We start from the raw sequence: 16,274 nt of genomic DNA on the forward strand, positions 1-16,274 counted from the left end.
GCGCGGAGCCCTCCCGGCTCGCTCGGGGCGGGGGGAGCGCGGAGCCCTCGGCCCCGGGCGCTGCCTCAGGGGCGGGGGGCGCGCGTCGCCGCCATGGCCCCGATGGCGCCGCCTGACGGGCGCGCGCGCCGGGCGGGCGGTAAAAGCGCGCGCGGGACCAGATTCGGATCCTCCGCGCGGAAAACGGGGGGCGGGGTCTCCGGTCGCTCCCACGTGACCCGCGCCCGCTGACCAATAGCCGCCCGCTGTCCCGATCACGTGACTCAGACGGACGGGCGCGCGGTCGCCCCGCCCCTTCTCTGCCGAGGCCACGCCCTCTTCTGCCTCCTCTCCCGCCTTTGCCGCTGTCAGTCGGGTTTTCGCGCCTCGGCCGTGACATCACGCAGCTAGCGCGTGCCCTGCCCGCCGCTGACGTCACGCTTCGCTGACGTCACCGGCCACCGGTCCGTGCGCCGGGGCCGCCTCCCGCTCCCGCCGCGCTTCCCTTCCCGCCCCGCCCCGCGGATGCGCGGCCCTTCCGGGGCCGAGGTTCGCCCGCCCCGCCCCGCTCCGCCCCGCCGCCGCCGCCTCGCTGCTGCCGCGGCTGCCCATGGAGGCCGCCGCCGCCGAGGCCGAGGTACGGCTCCTCTTGCAGGAGGCTCGGGAGAGCATCGAGGCGGCGCGGAGCTACCGGCGGGAGCTGCAGCAGCGGCTGCGGGGGCTGCACCAGGCGCGGGAGCAGGTGAGGAAATGGGACGGGACGGGACGGGACCGGGCTCTCCGGAGCTGCCCCGGGAGGAGCGGCCGGAGCCCTGCCCGGGCTGTGCCTGCCCGGTGCCCGCAGGCGGCCCCCGCTGGGGGCGGCGGGCCCTGGCCGCTCCTCTCCCGGGGCGCGGCGTTTGTCCGTGGTTCCTGTCCGCCGGGAGAGCCGGGATGGGGCTCAGGTGTGGGCAGGGTGGAGGAGGGGGAGCCCCGGGGGTGATGAGAGCCCCGGGACCGGCGGGGGTGCCGGAGATGGAGCGTGTGGGAATGGCAAATGTGTGACGTGTCGGAGGAAAGGGATGCGAGCTGAAGTCTCTTACTGAGCTGAGCTTCATTTTCTGGGACCAGAGGGAGCTTTCCCAGCCACGAATAAATATCTTAAAGAACGACGCTTCCAAAGTAGCTGGGATTTAAGTCTGATTTAATGGGGTGTGTTATGCCCATTCTCACATGGGATGCCTGCCTGGGCAGCTGCTCCCTGGCCTGGATGCTGTGCTGAATGAAGGCTGCTTGCTGTCCCCATGCTCCGCAGGGCCCGGGTCACGTACCCGTGGGTCGGGCGGGAGGGCTGCCGGCATTCCCGGTTAGCCGGTTTGGCTGGAGCCGGGCAGGGCTCCCGTGGGGCTGTGAGCCACCCGCGGGAGATGCAGCAGCAGATAGGAGGGACAGAGAGCCGCAGTGCCGGGCTGGCTCCTCTGCCCAGGCAGCCTCTCAGCACATGGAGGTTTGCAGGCTGGAAGTGATGCCTTGCTGTCTTTGATTCAGCTCTGCGAGGGGTAAATAAAAACCCAAACAAAACCAAACTGAGGGAGTGTTTCCGTGGTGACCCGTTGGTTTTTCTGAAGCGAATCACGTTAGTGCAGAAACCTGCTGTGAATCTGCTGGGTGAGTGTCCTACTCCCAGAGCATGTGGGTGATCATTGGACATTTAATTAGGCAGCACTGAAACCACAGACTGCTTAAGAAAATGAATTGTTCGTGGCTGTCTTTCATCCAAACCTTGTCATCTCAAAGTGTTGCTGGGCAGTGAGAGGCAGCCCATGTGCCTTTGTGCAGTGAGTGTGTAGTTAGCTCACCTTTCCTTTTGCTCTTGCGGGCAATTCCTTTGCTGTGTGCATGTTTCTGTTTTCTCTCTTTCCATCCTCTCGCTGTTTTGTGCACATCCAAGAGTTCCCTGTGTTCCCAAGGTGCTGAGTGTGCAACTGGGGTTTGTATAGTGGCAGCTTTATTATTTGAGGGCTGGTTGGCTGATGTGATGGGACTGGATCACTCCTGTTGCATCCTTTTCCTTTGGACCAATGGGATGTGATTTTCTGCAAACTTCACAGAGCTCTGCGTGTTCAGGGACTTGCATTTCCTCTTTTGTATGATGAGCAGTATCTAATTCTGTGGCTGAGCTGCTGAATTTGTATCTGCCTGTAATGGAGGTAAAATGCTTGGAGAAGTGAGTGTTCTGTCTTCCTTTGCCCCACCCCGTCACAAAGCTAAATACTTCCTTTTTTTCCTCAAGCATTGAACTTACAAGAAAAGGGAAACAGAGCTGTGTGGCAGCTGCAGACCTTCATGAGTATTTGGTGAAGAGGAAATTTATTTTACCTAACCAGAGAACTTCCTGTGTTGGTTGTCTGTACTTCTAAAGATCTAGAAATTACGTGTAAGGCCATCAGCGCGCTGCAGCATTTCCTTGTGTGCGTGACTTAGAAAAGTCGTTCACAGGGAGATGTTTACTTCTGATTTTTGCATCTTTAGCTCAAGGATGTTCAAGTGTGTTTTCTTCCCAAAAAGCCAGATTCAGCAAGTGTGCAGACATTTTAATGAGCACTTGTAGAACCTTCTGTGGTCGGGTTCTTCCGGAATCAAAACAGACTTGCTGTTCACCCTGTCTGGTCCCCAAGGGTAGCTGTTTGAACAAAATTGAAAAGAAAGCAGTTTTATGAGGATTTTTAAAATCCAGTGAAGTGATAGCACTTAAAGTGCTCCTAGATAGTTTTCTGAAAGTCTGATAGGTTTTTGTTTGCAAGGAGGATTACCAGAGGATGGCAGAGTGTTTTTAAGTAGGATTACAGCAGTGGGGTTTTTTGAGGGGCAGCAGGGAGGAGATCTACAGAGCATTTGGATTTTTCTGACAAGAAAAATTCCTTGATTGAAGCACCCCTAACCCATGTTGTATTTTGCTTAGTTAATATGCTCTTCCCCTCATCCAGGCTGGTTTCTTTGCCTCCCTTCCTGCTGTACATGTACTAAAAGTGACTTCACGAGTTTGTTAACTGCCAGTGATGATTTTTTTAAAGCAGACTCCACTTGCAGCTTTTCTCCAGCAAGTGTGGATGAGATGCTTCAGAAAAATAAAAGATGTGCATGGCCTTTGCCTTTATCCTGAATCCTTCTTTCCTGTTACCTGAATTCAGATCAAAGATAGTGCTACATCCACCAGAGATGTGCTTGAGCAGCATTTCAGTGATTTGAAAGGGACCCTGAAGAAGCTGCTGGACGAGCGCCTGACGTCCCTGCTGCAGGAGGTGGATGTCATAGAGCAGGAGAGCATCAAGCCCCTGGATGAGTGCCAGAAGCTGATCGAGCACGGGGTCAGCACGGCCGATGATCTGCTCCGGGAAGGTGAGGCAGGACCTGGTGCTGAGTCTTAGCTCTGCCTTCCAGTGTGGCTCTGTCAAACGTCTGGAGTATTCCCATTATTATCACTGTGTTTGGCTCATTTTGGGCTTGTCTCAAACTAAATGTTAAGAATTGGGTAGATGTAGTGAAGAGCTGATCATTATTATCTCCTATAAATCTGCATTTCAGCATTTCACTCCAATCCTGGGGTGTACATGTGTCAGTGTAGCCTCTCCTGAAGGGCAGGAAGTACCTATTTGAGAATTATTTCACTGCAGAGACATTCTCTACCTCTCCAGGGTAGACAGAAAAGTATGTCAGGCTACTTTGGAATAAAATACATTGTGGGTACCACTATAGCAAAGTGTCTGTTTTGGTGAAGTAAATTATGTCTGTCTTGCTGAAATAGCTGAAATAAACACATTGTCCTGCTGAGTGTAATTATGTTATTGTTGGTGAGGAACATGAGGAATCAAATGGCCATTGTATGGGGAAAATTTCTCTAAAAAGTCTTAAGATGAGGCAGACAAAAATGGACATGTAGAATATTATTGTAAGGGCCAGACTATACCCTGCTGATGCTAAATACCTCGACAGAAAGGAATGTCACTCTTGCCTGTTTTCCCCAGGCTGGAGAACCTACTGGGAGCATGTCTGAGCCATGAGTGTGTTGGCAGTTTCCTTGCATTGTTCTCATGTCTCAACTTTAACTTGCTTTCAGCATGAGCTCAGTTCTGGGAGCTGAGCTGTGTCCCAGGGGTGGGAAAGCTCCCAATTCCTCCTCAGCCCTGAGCTTTGTGCTGGCTGGGGAGCTCAGTGCCTCCTGCTCACAGGAGCAGTGACCGTGTTTAGGGATTAATTTGCTGGGGTTTTTTCTACCACCACAGCTCTGGGACAGCTGGTGTTCACCTTGATTTTATTTTAAGTCTCAGGTTACTGAATCAGCGTGGTGGCAGAAGGTTTTTGTGTGAAATTCTGTGGGGTCTGATGAGGAGCTGACTCGCTGCAGTTCCCATTCCCCCGGGTGCTCTGAGCAGGAGCATCACCAGGGCTGTGGGCAGGACCAGCACAGGCTGAGCTGAGGCACAGAGGAGTTAAACTTCCATGGTTATTAAATCTCCTGCTGCCAATTATGACGTGTGCTTTCCTTCAGAGATTTGTAACGTGTGTAATCCTCCACTTGGAAAAGGACTGAGCTGGCTGAAGTTGTAAATTACCCTAAAGTCAGCAGACAGGAGACTGGAGCATATGTCTCTGTAAGATGAAGTGTGGGATGCTACTTTATATGGAAAGCTTAGGAAAATATTTGTCTTTATCTCCACACTCTATTGCATGGATTAGATTATTTTCTTCATTGTGACAATGATTGTGATTGTAGCAAAAGAACAATGATTGACATTATCTCTTGCTTTTAAGTGCCTGCTTTTTTATTATCTGATCAGTGAATGTGCTTTGCTTTTTTCTTCATTTAAAGCTAGTGGAGAAAGGGATTAATAATCCTGGTTTTTTTGTCATCTGACCCCAGTTCTGCTTCTGTCTGAGACCTGAGGCAAATTATTACATCTGTTATGGGTGTGTCTACAGGTAGCTTTCAGAGCTTCAAAAGTTGCTAGATAGGCTTTATATTGGTTACCTGTAATTGCATTTTCTAGCTAAGACTAGCAAAAGTGCTGAGAGTGCTTCACATTTAATTAGTTTTTCATGTCAGAACTGGTTATTCTTTGAAGCAAAGAATGCCTTCTATGGATGTTGTCTCATTAGAAATATTTTTACTGTTTGGTTGCAGGAGAGAGTGCAGTCGATGGAGATGTGGGACAACAGAATGAGAAACTTTGCAACTTTACAAAAAAAGCTTTACATATTCAGCTAGATAGGTAAGACACCAACATTCTGAGGTGGTCTGAGGCAGTGGCACCTGTGCCCTTCTTTGTAGGGGATCTTTTCTCCTTTGAAACAAAAGCTTTCTGCTCCATTGCCTCAAAAAATTCATTTGAGGTGCTGCTGTCCTGCTTGTTTCACAGACTCTCTTTGGGGCTGGCGCTCACAGAATGGAGGGGGTTTTCACCCTCCATATGTTCTGTGGGAATATAGGCTGTTTATTGGTAAAGGATGAAGCCACTCCCTGTAGAACAGCCTGTGTTTCAGAGTATTTGCTGACAAACAGTCTGGTTAGGGCTGAAACACAGTGTTTGCTGAGTCTTTTAAGTTTGGAGTGCACGTGCCAATTTCTGCAGCTGTTCTCTCTTTGCAAATCTGCACAGATTCAAGTGTATGGATGAAATTTGAATTTGTGGAAGCTGGCCTCTCTCATTACAGCAAACTTTCCTTTCTCAGCTTACCAGAAGTGCCTTCCTTGGTTGACGTGCCTTGTTTATCTGCCCAGCTGGATGACTGCCTCCTTACTATATTGAAAAATCAAATATTCAGACATGGAACTGTGGCATCCCGCCCACCTGTACAGCTGGAGGAGTTTGTGGAAAAGCCTGGAGGTATTTTAGTCCGATGGTGTAAGGTAGGTAAAATATCCTGTGTGAAATTCCTTTAGACTTGGGTTTTTTCTAAAAAAAACCCAAACAATCCACTTTCTTTCTGAGCTCTCTACTGCCTTCCAAGGATTAGTCCACTCCAGTGTGGAGTTAAAAACCGTAAGAACTTGTTTTTATGGTAATGGTGTCATTTAAAGACAAGGCAGTGCAGTGATGGTGTGTGGCTGGTGCTGGGTTTGTGTCTGCCTGCAGTGACACTTGCTTTAGCAGACCCAGGAGGAGGCTGGACCTGCTCTGTTACACTTTTACCCCTAAACACCTTTGTGTTCCTGGGGAGATGCAATGGGTAGAAAAAGAAAAATTATTATATTAGCTAGTCCAGTAGTATTTCTCTTCAACACACAAAAACTATTTTTGAGTAAACCACTGCTGTGGTCTGATGTGGTTTAGTTGTTGTTGGACAGCTCTGTGCTCCTTGGCAGCATCAAACAAACCTTTGTTGTTCTAGCAACAGCCACTCATTGCTGGCCACCCTTCAGTTGTGAAGGATGTGGACTCAGGTTGTTAAACCATAGGCACTGCTCTCAGGTGGGGTCTGATTTTCTGTGCTGTACAGGAGTTCCCTGGATTTGGTTGTGCCTGGGGGATAATGGAGGGGTTTTTTTGAGGGGGTGTGTGTGTAAATATCTTTTGACTCAGAGATATCAAAGAACTGCAAATCACTCCCTGGAACACTTTATGAAGGACAACGCTGATTTTCCCTTGCTGTTAAAAACTGGCACAGAATTTCTTCTGCAAAGTTGTTTTCAGCTTTTGGCTGAAGGATCTTTTTATATCTCTAGAATGAGCAGCCTTCTGTTAAATGTTTCTTCTTCTGTAGATATTTTCTAACTGTAATAAAATAATTCTGAAACATCTGTTGGTTCAGACACTGATGTTGGCTCAGACACTGATGTTACTTTCTACAAGGCACATTTTCTGCTCTGAAGTACCTTGTGAGTGATCACCTGCAGTGCTCTCCTGACACCACCCCTGCAGAGGGGAGGGAGAGCCAGAGGGCTCCTTTGTGACGCAGTGACCGTTTCTGCAGGTGGATGAGGATTTCTCAGCCCAGGATTACCGGCTGCAGTTCCGCAAGAGCCCGGGCAGCCCCTTTGAGGACGTGTACGTGGGCTCAGAGCCTGAGTTCCTGGTGCTGCACATGGACCCCCACGTGGATTACCAGTTCCGGGTGTGCGCGCGCGGGGACGGGCGCCAGGAGTGGAGCCCCTGGAGCGTGGCCCAGACCGGCCGCACCACGCTGGTGCCCCACGGTACGTCGTGCCCCACGGACATGGCATGAGCTGTCCCTCTGGCCTACAATGCATTCTTGGCTTCCTTGGCTGAGGAACACTCAGTGAGCCTTTCCCAGGTGGCTCACTGCTTCCTTAGCTTTGGAAAGCATGTGAGTCAGAAGAAAAGCATTATTTTTTCTTTTCCCTCACCACAACATAAGGATTCTTGATGACCTACAGTGTTGGAGAAGATGAAACAGGAAAGCCTTATAAATATGATTGTCTGGCAAAAGATTTTGAGAATATAGAAACTATAAGCAAGATTGAAATGAAAGCAAGCTTTGACATCCCTTAGTTTCTGAACCACTGGAAAACAATGGTGTGGCCAGCTGAAGGGAATCCCCTTTTGAAGAAACAAGACCCTCTGCGTGCAGGCAGGTCCAAGGGTCAGAGCAGACCCTACTGGCTTGGCAGAAGGGGCCCAAAGAGGAGTTTTTAGGGTTTAAAATGTAACACAGTACGGTAATGTAGTGATTCTTATAGGCTGTATGTAAATGCTATAGGATTTATATCTTGTACTAGATTGGTTAGTGAGAATCAGAATATTCAACACAGAAGAAGATTTATTGTATTGTAACGGGAACCTCGCTCTCTTACCCTCTCATCCTCTCTGCCCCTCTCTTCTCTCAGTCCTGCTCCGAGCTGTGTCTGGCAGCTCCCAGCAGGGCCCTGCACCCAGGCCCTTTGCAATGAACCCCAAGTTCCTGACCTGGCTGCAGAGATCTCTCGTCTCTGTCCGTCCCCACCATCCTACCCCCGATGCTCCTACACTACAGCTCCTAACAAGCTCTTATCTTGGAGAGAGGAAAATTTAAATTTTCTCTTCACTTACAAATTTCTAAGCACAGTGGGTAATGAAGGCTTTCCTTTTCTTACAATAAGACTTGGCAGGGATTGCAGCGAAGAGTGAACTCCTGGTGAACTCTGAGCTGGAAAATACTTTTTGTAATTGCAGTTTATTTGAAAAACAAATCTCTCCATAAGAAAAAGGCAAAACCAGCCCCTGTTTTTAACATAGCTTAAGCTGCATGAGGTGCACTGAGTAGACATTGGGACTGGCTTGATTTGGCACAGACAGGACCAAGTTGAGATTCACAATTTTCTTGCTTTTTTGTTTGTTTTCTTTGAAGAATGGACAGCTGGTCTGGAGGGTTACAGCTTGAGCAGCCGAAGAAACATAGCACTCCGGAATGACTCTCAGTCCTGTGGTGTGCTCTACTCCAAAGCTCCTACTTATTTCTGTGGGCAGACATTAACATTCAGGCAAGTCCTTTTTGGGTGGCTGGTGGCTGGTGCATCCCCTGTGAGCTGTCACATCTGAGTTGTGTGTAAACCTGAGGCATGTTTGAGTTGTAAATCAGCTCAGCTCCAGTCAAGGTAGTGCCTCTATGTGACATCTGACCTTCCTTTAGTTCTGCTTCCTGGCTTTGTAGGAAAACACCTGATGTTTTTGTAGGACCTGCACTTTTATAAAAGTGAGTGAACTGAGGGATGGTAAAATATAGTTCATGCTGAGCAGATCTGTGGAATGTTGAACTTCCTGATGTTTTGTAGCAGCTGTTACTGGCTGAAGTCAGTGGAGCTTTGCCTCTAGCTCCTTTTAACCTTGGGTCAGGGGTGCTTTCCTTCCCAGACTAATCACTGGCTCTGAAGACTTTGACATGAAAACACTGATGTGCCGTTGGGATGACAGTCTGGCAGCGATGCCTGTGACATGTGAGATAATTAGTGCTGGTCAGACTACTGCTTGAAACTGGCACTAGAAGATCCAGAGTGGAGAAGGGATCTTGTGAATTTCAAGCTTTCCATTTGTCACAGAACATGATTAAAAACCTTGGCAGCTTTGCTGCCTGTCATCCTATCCCTGAGATGATGCTGTTTAACAGGGTATGAGGAAAGTCCTTGTGGATATGTCAGTTGTGATTACAGACCTCAGAGACTATGAAGCTTTGTTCAATCTTTTCCCTGGTTAAATAAAACTACTTGCTGTACAGCAGGCAGCCCCCACAGGCAATTGAAAAGGGCTGTTCATGATACTTTCATGACTTATTCCATGGTGTTTCATTTATCCCTTCCTGATAATGGATTATGTTAACTTTAGATGGTTGTAGTGTGAGGATGTATTCAGTTGCCCTGTCTGAGATGGATAAAAAGATCTAAAGCTTTCATTTGATATCTCTTGCTAGATTTAACTTCTCTTGGCTCAGCAATGCCTGTGAAATTAAAGGCAGAACCTTGAGGTTTCCCTTGGTTCTCTCTCACTCCAGTGCTTTTTATTTTTTTTATTGGTAGCATATGAAAATGTTTTGCTTCACGTTTTGGTTATGGACTTCTCTCCAAGTCCATAACCATCCTGATTGTTTCAGGATGGCAGAGCTCAAACAAGCACATGTCCACGAGAACTATCGTGACACGAATCTTGAGGCTAGAGACAACCTCAAAAATTTGTTTTGTTCTGTTCCTCTTCCAAGGTCCAAGAGTAGCTTCTTGTTTGGAAGTGTGAGAGATTTTCTTGGGCTGGGAGATGTAGTGCTTGGTGCTTGACTTCCTCCAGCTGTTGGAACACAAGTTATTATTCTCAAGCAGCTCTGTGTTCTCTGTGTTCAGGACCCAGGCACAGCTTGTCAGTGAGCAGTGAAGTTGTGATAAACACAGTGCTTTGTATCTACATTTTAAAGATAAACTGTGGCAATTGTCCTGAGCTGAAGCATTTGGCCAAGCTGCAGGAAAACATCACTGCTTTAGGTCAGGTCTCCTCCTGTTGCCTTGCTCCAGGGAGCTGCCCTCAGGGAATGGAACATCTCTCCACAGCTCTCCATCTCCCTAAAGCCTTCTTTGCTGTGGGCAGGCACACAGTGATTTGGGCTCACCCTGCAGATGCCCTGTGGTGCTCACACTCTGTCAGGAACCCAGCACAGCTCTGCTGACAGCTGAGGCTGAGGCAGTGCCTGTGATGCCCATGGATGGACCTCTCTGTGCTCTGAGGCAAATGGAAACTGGAGGGGGTTAACCAGGTCCAGTGTCTGGGCTGCAGTGGCAGAGACAAGGTTTTGTGGTGCAGCATTTTTGTTGTGCAACAAAAGGAAGTTGAAATCTCCTTTAGGGTTGCTTTGGGAAAAGATGGTGGATCCCTTCCAAAGTAAAAGCTTCTTGGAGATTCAAGTAATCATTTTTCCTTTGCTTTACAGTGCAGGGCTATTGCTCTCTTAGTGCCATTCTCAGGGGACTGAAAACCTAATGGAGTGCAAAAGTAAAACATGGCTCCAATTTTATCTTTGCCTCTAAAGAGTTAACCCATTGTGTGCCAGTCCACTGTCCCCTTTAATTACTGTTTCCTGAAAGTTCTGCTGAAGTTTTCCTTTGTTTGCCAACAACCAAAGATCAGTCTGTTCTTTCTCTCAAGCTGCAATGAAAATAACAACTGCTTTACTTTCTAGAAAAGGCCTGAGTCACTCAGGCTCTCTGTAAAGTAGGATTCAGCACCTTTGAGAGGTGGCAGTACAAGAGAAGGGACTTAAGTCCAGAACAGCCCTTCAGTGTATGAACTGTGCAGCCTCACTCCTCTGCTGGGGCCCACAGGGAACTGAATCCCTGGTCATTTGCACAACTTGTTTGCATTTTCTTCAGAGATTCTTTCCCCAGACTAAAACTCTAAATACAGCTGAGCAGAGGCCAGACATGTAAATGCTCTTCTAGGCATTGCTTGGTTTGCACCAGGCTGATTTATTACAAAAGCCCAAACCAAATACACCCCCAAAACAACACCCCATCCTCATCATCCCATTACAGCAGAATATGCCAGGGTCCAAAAAACCTATTTCAGTCATGCTTATTAAATCCCTGCTGAAGCTACAGCTGTCTTGCCATAATACATGATGCTGACCAGTAGTGTGGTATAGCTGATGGTCCAGCTGAGCATATTGTATGCTTCAGACAACTGGAAATAATTTTGAAAGGTCATTTTTAAGCTGTGACAGTGGAGAATTGTATTAAATAGCACTGGAAGTTTGCAGGAAGCAAAGGTTTGCTTCATATTTTGTACAGATTAATAGAGTATTGCTCAGTGGAGCTCTTGGGAAAGCTGGCGGGAATTTTGTCATTCACCAGGGATCTCCCCAAAAGTTTGGGTGAAATGTTGAGAACCCTGGAGCACAGTACAGGAGTCTGGAGTGACTGTCTGGATTTCATTTCAATGTTTGGACTTAACCTTTTTCTTGTTAGGATTGAGACCGTGGGGCAGCCGGACCGGCGGGACAGCCTGGGCGTGTGCGCGGAGCAGCGCAACGGCGACGAGTCCCTGCAGCGGGACCAGGCCGTGTGCATCAGCACCAACGGTGAGTCTGAGCCACACAGCCACAGAAACACCTCCTGGGAGGAGACTTTAAAGATCAGCGAGTCCAACCCATGCCCCAACACCTCAACTAAACCCTGGCACCCAGTGCCACATCCAGTCCCCTTTTAAACACACCCAGGGATGGTGACTCCACCACCTCCCCAGGCAGAACATTCCAGAACTTTATCACCCTTTCTGTAAAAAACTTTTTCCTAATATCCAACCCAAATTTCCCTTGGCACAGCTTGAGACTATATGTCCTCTGGTTCTGTCAGTGCTGCCTGGAGAAAGAGCCCAACACCCCATCTGAGCACAGGCACCTTTCCGGGAGTTGTAGAGAGTGATAAGACCCCTGAGTCTCCTTTTTCTCCAGGCTGAGCACCCTCAGCTGCCTCAGTGGTTCCTCACAGCGTTTGTGTTCCCAGCCCCTCTCCAGCCTCATTGCTCTCCTCTGGATGTGTTTGAGCATCTCAACATCCTCCCCAAACTGAGGGGCCAGAACTCGACACAGCACTCGAGGTGTGCCCTCACCAGTGCCCAGTATAGGGGAAGGATGACCTCCCTGCTCCTGCTGGCCTCACTATTCCTGATCCAGGCAGGAGTTTTCCTTCCCAAAACCCACAGCCCCTGGCTCTTTAGATCCCTACATGACACATGAGCAGCTTTCATGTATGTGCTGCTTGTGCAGTTAAAAATCCTTGGTGAGATCACAGATCTCTCCCTGCTAGCAGTTATTGCAGCCTGTTCCATGTGACAAGACAAATGTAGCAGGGTTACTTCCCTATTTGCCTGCAAAAAATAGAGAGATGTGTTCTTGCACGTTAGTATGTATAGAAAATGAGAAATACTGTTAGATCTGCTGACTGTTTCAGGGGCAGTATTTGTAAATGGAAAAGAGATGACAAACCAGCTGCCTGCTGTTACTTCTGGCTCCACTGTGACATTTGACATGGAAGTTGTGCAGTTTGGACCCTGCGGCAACGAGGGAGGAAACTTCAAGCTTCGAGTAACCATCAGCTCTAACAACAGAGAAGTGGTCTTTGACTGGGTACTTGATCAGTGCTGTGGCTCTTTGTATTTTGGATGTTCATTCTCATACCCAGGCTGGAAGGTTTTGGTCTTTTAGCAGTGAGTAAAGGGATTTTTTTGTTCTTGCTGTAAAGTTAAAAGCTGAGTTTCCAGCTGTTTGACAACAATCTGGTAACAAACCCCTGTCTTTATAGTACTTGAACTCCACTATATTGTACTTCATACTGGATTCATTTAAACAATAATTGTGAAACATTGGATTTGTTACTCCAGAAGAGCTAGAAACAAGCATTTGTGTAGGCAAATTAATTTAAGCAGTCCATCAGACCTTTCCCTTTTTTCCTCTAAACTTGATTTTTGTCAGTATTTCATTGTACTCGTCTCAGGGTACGCGCGTTGTGCAGAATTAACTTTGCTTAAAGCTGCTGCTCTGTGAAATGAGTGTTTTAGGGGTGGTAATGGACCAAAGTTGTATTTCTGCCACTCAGAGCACAGTATTTAGAGCAGTGAGGTCCTGCTGTGCTTCCTTGTGCACGATGCTGCCTTAGGGGTCTGTGTGGGCAGCGGGGCTGCCCGCGGCAGCCGCCTCCTCGCACATGGTACTGTTCATCCCTCTGCAGCAGGGAGCTCTGAGCCAGCCTGGGCCTCAGAGGGAGCCAGCCTGTTCCTGTCTCACTTAAGTGCCTTATTTCCATGCTTCTTGAGCTGCTTTCTGTGTTGTCACTTGGAATATGTTTTCTGTAGTAGCTGCATGGGGATGCTTATGTTGACCATGCACAGCTGCCTCAAGCAGACCAAGCCAGAGCAGGATGTGATCCTGAGCCTCTCTGAATGTCTGCCCCAGTTACAATTCACACAGAGCCTGTGTCTGAGCAAGTCTCAGTGATTTGGTACCTGAGCTCACCCTGTGGATTGGCAGCTGTGATTCCTCAGAGCCCTTCTAAACTCAGAGACAGCCTTCTCTTACTGTGTGCCAACACAGGTGATGTTGTGATGTGCAGGATTCCTGGCAATCCCAAATTCTGCCTGGGGACAAGGGGCAGTCAGTGCAGGTCCACGGCCCAAGCACTGCAGACAGACTGCAGCTGCTGCTCCACCTGGAGTGAGGGAGATGGGCTTTGGGTGGGCTTCAGGCAGGCTCTGCCTGCATAGGTTTAACCTGGGGCAGTCAGAATTGAAGAGATGGTGGTAATTAAGCTGTCTCCTCCATAGAGTAGGATGGGATAAATAATAGTGTGAATTAAATTACTTGGAATTCAGAAGTTATGTAAAGTTACATACTTTTCCTCTAAGGACAACTAAGAGGGATAGGCTCAGTCTCAAAGAGAGCCTATTCCTGGTCAAAAGATTGCAATGCTACTGGATTTAAGGAATATTTAAAAATAACATTCGCTGATGGGCTTACCTCAAGTTCAATTAAAATTAAATATATTTTATCATGTTAGAGTAGCACTATTTTTATAAAGCCTAGACAATCATACATCATACTGCCTTTTCTTCAGTGGCAATGTGCTACATTAGCCCTCTATGCTACCATAATAAGCTTAAAGCATAAAGGCTTATTTTACAATTAATTAACATTGCCCATACTCACCACTGTCAGTACAAAAAGATCAGCCATCCTGCCTGAATTTTTCCCCAAGAAGCTGTAGCAGGGGTACAAGAATTTCAGACAAGGAGAATGGCTGTTGGTATTTATACCATTTACAGGAGAAAAAAATGTGTGCATTTAGATGAGTGCAAAGAACCTGCACAAGGCAGAGTTAGGGTGGAATGGGCAGGAAGACATGAAGTGAGAAAGACTGAGCTGCTGCAGGTCAGATCATCCACTGTTAGCCACAAAGGGCTTGCAGTACTCTTAGTTTTTCAAGCTTCACTAGTTCAGTGTTAGGCAGAAAGAGAATACTGGCATATCCTGTGCTTTCAATGTGAGTGTTTTCAGTACTTTTACATAAAGGTTCAGTAGATGAAAGTGTCAGTCCTGCTCAGAGGGCTGGACAGGCACTCCAGACAGCAGCTGACTTAAATCTTGCTCCATGTAGTAGTGCTGGCAGTTCTACTTACACACTTCAGGTATCAGGTACTAGTTGTAACTTAGTACTTCTACCATATGGAAAGTAAAATTGTGAATATCCACACTTGTGAGGTACCAATGGGTCAGGTACCTTTTCATCTGCTCTTGGAGGGGCTGGTCAGACTATAGATTCTTCAGGATATTTACTTATATATTAGAAAATAAAGCTTAAACCTTGAATTCAGGTACTTCCAGAGGTGGCAATGCCGTGTCAGGTTGTTCAGAATATCCATAAAAGCAGCTGAAGATGACTGTGAAGGGTCATGAGAGGCCCCTACTGCTGCCCTGGAGAGCTGGGGAGGAGGGCATGAGAAGTTTTTCTGCCTTCAGGCTTTAGCTGAGTGTGTTGAACAAGGGCAGTTTGCCAATGGTTCTTTTGTTGTTATGGTGGTGGTTTTGTTTTTTATTTGAACTTGGCACAAGCCTCACTGTCCAAATTGCCAATGAGGTACTTTCAGCCACCTCTTGGAGCTGCACCTTGTGAACAGAGGAGGAGTGAAGAGTCTCAGGGCAAGAGACCCGAGCACTAAAGGAACAAAGGAGGCAAAGAGGCGGAAGAGGCTTGAACTGAAAGGTGTAAATTCTGTTCTTCCGCAGCAGAGGTCAGCTGGATGGAAAACTTGACACTTCCTTTACAATTTGCACCTCTAGGTCTTGGAGCCCTGCAAGCAACAGAGTGTTAATGGCTTATGAAACCCAATCTTGAAAGTTGTTTTCCTAAGCTAGTACATTAACTTACCTCAACTAAGACTTATGTGTCAAGAGAAATTTGAATTTTTTTAAATAAAAGTTTTATCCCTCAACTGTGTATTGTCTAGAAAATTATTTATTGAGGCATAAAGCTGAGCACCACAGCATTCTAACAAGGTAAGAATATGTTTTCTAGAGCATTGCAGCCATCTTTAAGAGCTTCTCCCCTTTTTTTCCCATTTATTTAATCTTATGTCCCTCAGAAGTCCCAATTTATTTCCAGGTTTCCCACCTGTGCACTTACCTTTATGTCCAAATTTTAACTGACATCTCTTGAAAAAATATTTTTCCCTTCTTTTAATAAAATTTGTTACAGCATCTATGAGCTACCTCCTTCAATATTCCATCCCAGCTGATTTGCCTCTGTCTCCATTTTACTGTTCCCATCTCTTACTGCTGTATTCTGTGGTGCCGCTCTTACACACCTGTAGTTTTTGGCCAGCAGCAGAGGTATTTAATCACCTTCAAATAAAGTCCCTGTTGGACTAACACACAGCTTTACTTCATTCCCTTAGTTCTGCTTTACCTGGAGCCTCTTCCAGTTCTTTTTCTTTTAAAGGAAAAACAGCTTGTGAAACCAGTAAGTGAAGTTGCTGACTTGGCAGCTTTCTCTCATAAATACTCCATTCACATGAGCTTTCTTCATGACAAGATGCCAAGTGTTTCTCCTCCAGAGCTGCAGCTTCACTCTCAAATTGAACAGCCTAAAAACTCCAGGTCAAAGTCAGGGAAGGACTTACCTACTCCAAAGCCTTTGTTTTCTTGGATGTGAAACCAGAGTCAGATTTGTAACAGGGAACAGCTCCACTCGCTGATGATGGCACCGGACTTCTGTGAATTAAGAAATATTTAACTTGGAACAACACTCTCAAAATTGCCCTCACAGAATGCCTCCTGTATTCCCAGAGGTAAAA

General features: G+C 47.3%; 1 protein-coding gene across 1 annotated transcript; it reads left to right on the top strand.

Annotated features, from left to right (window-relative positions):
• The first annotated feature begins 589 nt into the window (after positions 1 to 589).
• CRLF3 (cytokine receptor like factor 3) lies at positions 590 to 15,413 on the top strand. The gene is made up of 8 exons (XM_066565901.1): positions 590 to 721; positions 3,150 to 3,357; positions 5,141 to 5,228; positions 5,689 to 5,866; positions 6,931 to 7,153; positions 8,305 to 8,437; positions 11,396 to 11,508; positions 12,380 to 15,413. Exons 1-8 carry the CDS (start codon positions 590 to 592, stop codon positions 12,631 to 12,633), a joined length of 1,329 nt encoding a protein of 442 aa, XP_066421998.1. The 3' UTR covers positions 12,634 to 15,413.
• The last annotated feature ends 861 nt before the right edge of the window (positions 15,414 to 16,274 follow it).

Source organism: Molothrus aeneus, chromosome 26, assembly GCF_037042795.1.
Source record: "Molothrus aeneus isolate 106 chromosome 26, BPBGC_Maene_1.0, whole genome shotgun sequence".
Lineage (NCBI taxonomy): Eukaryota > Metazoa > Chordata > Aves > Passeriformes > Icteridae > Molothrus > Molothrus aeneus.

Bases quoted from the DNA above. Each gene is read 5' to 3' on its own strand.
- CRLF3 (XM_066565901.1), top strand. From the start codon at position 590: ATGGAGGCCGCCGCCGCCGAGGCCGAGGTACGGCTCCTCTTGCAGGAG. The intron at 7,154-8,304 runs GTACGTCGTGCC...TTTTCTTTGAAG, and splicing joins CACCACGCTGGTGCCCCACG to AATGGACAGCTGGTCTGGAG. The intron at 11,509-12,379 runs GTGAGTCTGAGC...TGACTGTTTCAG, and splicing joins CGTGTGCATCAGCACCAACG to GGGCAGTATTTGTAAATGGA.